The sequence below is a fragment of the Octodon degus genome, unplaced genomic scaffold (assembly GCF_000260255.1).
Source record: "Octodon degus isolate 3935 unplaced genomic scaffold, OctDeg1.0 scaffold00109, whole genome shotgun sequence".
In the NCBI taxonomy this organism is placed as follows: domain Eukaryota; kingdom Metazoa; phylum Chordata; class Mammalia; order Rodentia; family Octodontidae; genus Octodon; species Octodon degus.
The window spans coordinates 4,738,268-4,744,804 of NW_004524685.1; the positions used below are offsets into that span (position 1 = coordinate 4,738,268).

Consider the following 6,537-nt stretch of genomic DNA (forward strand, 5'->3'; position numbering starts at 1 on the left):
ATTATTTTACCTAGAACCTCCAATATAATGTTGAACAGAAGTATCAAGAATGGACATCTTTCTCTTCTTTTTATATTGGTAATGCCTTTTCTGAGTCTGTTGAGAAGCACATTTACACTTTTTTTTAGTGTATTCAGGACAGAGTCTACAGGGTCTCACTGTATAGATCAGACTCGTAGTGATTCTCTTGTTTACAGCCTCCCAAGTGCTGCTGGAATTACCGGCGTGCACTACTACTACGCCCAGTCTCAATTGCCTCTCGTGCCCCGGGGGCGGGGGCGGGGGCGGGGGCGGGCCAGCACGGCTTGTGGGTCTTGTTCTTTATTCTATTCCTATATGACAGTTGGTTTTCAGATTTGAACCAACATCTCTGACATAAATTCCATTTGGTTGTGATATATATTTCTTTGAAAATATATTACTGGATTCTATGTGTTACTGTTTTCTTAATGTCTCAGTTATTCTGTCATTGCTGCGACAAATACCCGATGCAGAGCAGAGCGGCACGTGGCAGGGGGCAACTTTTCAGGGCAGCAGAGCAGAGAGCAAAGGGAGGGGTAGCAACAGCTCTAGCAGCTACTTCTCTTCCCTTCTTAGTTGTAATGCAAATTACCTGCCCCAGGGCACGTGCAGCATCCACACCCAGAATAATCAATCACAAACTCCAGAAGCCGCCTCTTGACTGCTTGAGGCTTTGGGGGGGACAATTGGACACAAACCATAGCAGTTAAGTAATTTATAATAAGAGGTATTCATTTGTAGCTGTCTTGTAATGGCTTTATCTAGTTTGTGGTTTTATAGAATGAGTTGGGAAATGTTCTGTACTGCTTTTGGGAAGAGTTTATGAAGAACTGATATTATCTAAATAATCGATAGTGCTAAACAGTGAAAAAATTGAGGCTTGGTTTTTCTTTCTGGATGTTTTGAAATTATTAATTCAATCACTTATAAGTCTACCTAGATTTTCTATTTTTCTTTTTTTGGTACTGGGAATCAAACTCAGAACCCAGCATTTGCCAGCGGGTGCTGTGCTGCTCCGTATATCTTTGAACTATCAATTGTTTTTATTTTTCTCAAGTTCTTTCATCTTAGTTATCTGATTCATTTGATACAGTTGTTCGTCACATACTTTTATAATCCTTTTTTGTTTCTTTTAGACATTGAGTCTGTTTCTGTCTCTCATCTTTTGTATTTTTCTTTTGATTGATTTACCTAAAAGTTTGTCACTTTTATCACTCTTTCAGAGAACCAAATGTTGATGTCATTAATTTTCTCTCTACTTCATTAATTTTCATTCTAATGTTTTTATTTGCCCTTTACCTGCTTATTGTGGGTATCGTACGCTCTACTTTCTCTAGCTTCATAAGAGTGAAGGCCATTGTTTCAAGACTTTTTTTCTAATGCAGGCATCTAACCACTATAGATTTTCTTCTAAACTCTACTTTAACTGCTTCCCACAAATTTTATTTACTTATTTATTTTGAGACAGAAACTCAGTGATTTTCTTGCCTCAGCCCCCTGAGTACTAAGATTATAGGTATGCACCACTATGCCTGGTTTCTTTTTTTTTTTTTTCCTATAGTAACAGGGATTGAATTTAGGACTTTGTGCTCGCCAGGCAGGTGCTTATACTCCTGAGTTATATCCCTGGCCTGTTTTCTTTTTTGACCTATGGATTATTTAGAAATGTATTAGTCTGCTTCCTAATATTTGGGGTATTTTTTCCAGATGATCTCTAGAATTGATTTTTCATTTAATTCCAATATAATCACAAAGTATACTTAATAGGCTTTAATGCTTTTATAGTTTTGGCAGAGTAAGGGTAACTTTCAATGTCTCCTTTGTCTATTTCTTGATTTACTACTGAAGCAAAGCTCTTGTATGTCATTGTATTTTTCTATCTTTCCTAGAGCTGAGAAATAATTGCTCTCCAGAGTATTGAATTTCATTTTTATCTGACCTGCTTATTATTGGATGTCATTTGATACCATAGACTTTTTTTTTTTTTTTTTTTTGGCTGTACTGGCTATTGAACCCAGGGCCTTCTTGCTGAGCTACATCCTCAGCCCTTGTTAAATTTTTATTTTGAAACAAGGTCTTGCTGAGTTGCTGTGTTGCCTAGGCTTCCAACTGCCTTAGCTTTTTAGAGTGCTGAAATTACACAACTGGATCCATAGTTTTTGTTTTGTCTTTGTCTTTTTGAGACAGGATCTCTCTATACAGTTCAGTCTGGCTTTCAACTCATTTTGTTGCTCAGGCTGGTCTTGAACTCACAGGACTCTTGCCTCAGCCTCCCAAGTGTGGGAATTACAGGCAAGCACCGTGATACGTGGCCATGGACTCATTCATTAGTACAGGGTCTCGCTACACAGCTTGAACTCGTAGTGATCCTTCTGTCTCAGCCTCCCCAGCATTGGGGTTACAGCCATGCACCACCACGCTGGGTTTCAGTGGCTGGCACTGTGCACCCAGGTTTCCAGGGCCTGCATGGCATGTGGTACCGGGGATAGAACCTGGGTCATTGCGCTTGCCAGGCAGGCGCTTAGACCACCAAGCTATCTCCCCAGCCCCATAGACTTGTTCTTGAAATGTGTTTTCCTTGACTTGCCCTAGCAATATATTTACTATCTCCATCCACCTCCTCCCCTGTCTTTTCTTACCATATATTCTTCTTTTGCCATTCTTTGGTGACCTTTGGGAGATTCTCTTCCCTCAAGAATTTTATGTTCTACATGGTTATTTTCTAGGCCTTCTTTTATCACTATGTTTGCCTCCCTGATAATCTCAGTCATTATAATTTTTAATTGCTCATTCTCAGATCTATGTCTCTAGTCGTCTCTTTCCTGAGGCTCTGGTGTCCTTTTTTTCTTTGTCTTTATCTCCGTTTGTTCCAGATGAATCTCTTCTTTTTACCTGCTAAATATATTATTTTCTTCCACTGTTCCTTATTTCAGGTGATGCCACCAGTATATGTCTGCATGCCCAAGCCAAAATCCAATAATCTTTTTTTTTGGGGGGGTGGCTTTTAAGATAGGGTCTTGCAATGTAGTTGAGGCTGGCCTTGAACTCACTATGTAGCCCAGGCGGGGCTCCAACTCATAGCAATCCTGTCTCAGCCTCTTGAGTGCTGAGATTACAGGTATGCGTTAACCATGCCTGGTAAGAAAAAAATTCTTATTTTTCTTTTCCCTCAAAATTACAAGAGCATTTTGACTTAGCCACCCCACTTTGGACATTTATGCTAGAAATGTAGCTGTATTCTTACCAAGGGATGATGTAGAAGGTTATTCATCATTGCATGTTTTGGAATAACAAAAGATCAGGGATACAGTAATTCAAATATCCATCTGTAGGAGACAAAACAAATTAAACTGTGGGATATCCATCCATTGGAAAGACTATAATGTGGCTATAAAAATGACTGTCTGCTGAAAAGGTCAAAAAGATAGGAGATTAAATGAAAAGTAAGGAGCAAAACAGGTCATGTATACCTTTATATAATAAAGGGACAGAAATAATACATTTTCATAAATGTGAGAAAGACGCCCAAGAAACTAATGAACTATGTTACTCTTACACTTAAAAATTAACCAGATGAGAAGCTTCCTATATTATTCTGTTTAACTTCCAAATAAGCTTTTAGATTAAGTTGTCAGCTAAGCTTTGAGTATGTTCTGAATCAGTACTGTATGTGTATAGGCTTGTGGAGTCAGAATACCCCGTTTTTCCTTGTGATCGCATTTCTACCTTTACTTATATATTGGTACCTCAGTTCATAGACTTAATTCTTTCTACAGTTCTGTGCTTAAACTAAATTAAATTTCATAAACCAAATCAAATTTTCCCATATGGTCAACATTGAACCTAATTATTGAATGTGATTTGGTTTATGACCAGTTTGGTTTGTGACCAGAATTGTGGCAAGAATTACATTTGCTCATTAAGAAGGCGCCACTGTATATAATAACTACATTCACTATTTTCCCTACAACTGATAATGTCTTTCACTTGAGGGTCATTGTGGTTTGTTTGGGATTAACCTTTATCAATTGTGACAAATCTGATGATTTTTTGTTCTTGGTTTTGGTTTCAGGTATGATATACCATTAGAGATTACCTAAGCATATAGTATTTAAGACATTAAGAGATGAAATATATTTATTGTACTCATTTATTTGCAAGGGCTTTGGGTCTCTGGTGCTTTTTGATTATTAATTAAAGGCCTAGTAACTCAAAATTTCTATAATTAAAATAATTTACAACTAACATTAGTATACCTTGTGTTTCTTTTTGTTTTGAGTCAAAGGTCTTACTAAGCAGCCCAGTCTAACCTTGAACTTGCAGTCCTCCTACCTTAGCCTCCAGAGTGCTTGGAATATAGGTGTACCCCACCACACCCAGTTCAGTATGCCTTGCTTCCTTCTGTTTTACGTATATTTAGAGGGGGTTTTTGATGGAGGGCAGACTCAAAAGGACATATGTATCAAATATAACTCATTATTTTGATGGTACTGAAATTTGAACATAGAGCCTTTGTACTGAGCTATGTTAGTACTAGCTCTTTTATAACTGTTTTAAACTAAAACCTTTTTGTTTTCAGATAAATTCTTGCCAAGTCTCTTAAATTTCCAAAATAGGACTGAAACTCTGAATCCTTCTGCCTCAGACTGTTGAAGTGCCAGGATTACAGGAATGTTCTACCATGTTTGGCAAAAATAGCTTACTTTATGATTAATATATTATGTATGGTAACTGGAAATTATGTGTGCATTTTTAGGTTGCTTTCTATTACGAAGATAATTTAAAAAATACAAAATATTTGTATTTTGGTATACTTTTTATATCTTGTTGTTTTTATTGTTTTCAGACTATTAAAAGTTGACTATAATAATGCATTAAAAATTCACCCTTGTTCTCTATTTCACTCTGAAGATGAATCACTGTCTCTCGTTTCTCCCCTCCCCAAGGTGTTCTTAAGGATTACTTAAGAGAGCTTCCTACTCCTCTGATAACAAAGCAGCTTTATGAGGCTGTAGTAGATGCAATGGTAAAAAGTCCTTTGAAAATGTCATCAAATGGTTGTGAGAATGATCCAAGTGATTCTAAGTACACTGTTGACCTGCTGAATTGTCTGCCAGATGTTGAGAGGGTAAGTGTAACTGGCAAATATTTTTCCTAAAAGCTAGTTAATGAATTATATGTTAGCTCCAGAACTACAAAGAGTTTAGTTTTTTGATATTTGTGGCACTCAAGAGTTTAAACTCTTTATTGATTTTTAAACAGTATGAATTTAGAAATCAATTTTCTTCTATGTCTGACTTTAGCCTAGGCAGAAATACATCATTGAGAATAGATTTATTCCAGCATCTTAACCACAAAAATGATTAGTAGGTGAGATGATAAATGTATTTTTGTTTTTGTTTTTTTGTGGACCTGGGGACTGAACGCAGGCCCTTGTGCTTGCCAGGCGTGCGCTTATTCTACTGAGCCATCTCCCCAGCCCCTGATAAATGTATTAACTAGCGTAATGTAGCCATTTCACAGTTTCTGTGTTCCATCTTGCTGCTGCTTTCCCCTTTCCCCCTCCTCCCTTCAAATCTGTTTTCCCTCCTTATTTATAAAAAGCTTTGTTTCCATTGTTTTCCTTCTATTCTTTTTTTGTCCTTTCTTTTCTCCCCCCCACCGAGCTCTCCCTTGTTCCCTGTCTCATTTGAACATTTTCTCCCCATTTCCCAGTATCTACTATACATGTTGGTCTTTATTTATACTTTAAGTTCCTCACACCTGAGAAACAATCAGGTATTTAAACATGTGCATCAAATTTATTTACTTAAAGATGTGGTCTCAATGTTCATACATTTGTCTAGAAAGGTTTCAAGCTTATCCTTGTTTTTTTGCAGTACCAGGGATTAAACACTGGACCTTGTGCTTCCCAGGCAAGTGCTTAAGCCACTGAGCTATCTCCATAGCCCTTCACTTCACGCTTATCCTTCTTTATGACAGAGTAATATTCAATTGCATTAAAAATCTTTATCCATTCATCAATTGATGGAATTTGGGCTCTTTCCAAAATTTAGCTATTAGAAATTGTGCCACGATAAATGTGAGTGTGCATACATTGCTGTGGTGTGATGCTTTCAGCTCATTCAGGAAGATATCAAGAAGGGGAATAGAACCTTTAGTTTTAGCTTTTTGAGTAATTTTCCATTTTGATTTCCAGTCGATACTCTCACAAACAATAGAGAAGGGTTTCTTTTCCCCACAGCCCAGCTAACATTTGTCATTGGTTGATTTCTTGATGGTAGCCTTTTTGGGGGAGTAAGATGGAATTTCAGCATTCTTTTAATTTGCACTTCCTGAATGGCCAATGATGTTAAAGATTTTTTCGTACATTTATTTTCTTTCCACTTCATCTGAGAAGCATCTGTTTCAGATGCCCATTTTTGGATTGGATCTTTAAGTTTGGGTGGGGTCTGATTTTTGTTTTTTAGTTCTTTATGTATTCTATTTTATATTTCTTTCTTTTTTTTTTTTTTT

At 37.0% G+C, this 6,537-nt stretch overlaps 1 protein-coding gene across 1 annotated transcript in view; it reads left to right on the plus strand.

The window, feature by feature from the left end:
- Positions 1-6,537, plus strand: part of Syde2 (synapse defective Rho GTPase homolog 2) — a 72,528-nt gene that overhangs the window by 45,026 nt on the left and 20,965 nt on the right. Inside the window, exon 7 of the mRNA XM_023699053.1 lies at positions 4,968-5,149. Within this exon, the coding sequence (XP_023554821.1) occupies positions 4,968-5,149 (182 nt within the window). The remainder of the gene's footprint in view (positions 1-4,967; positions 5,150-6,537) is intronic.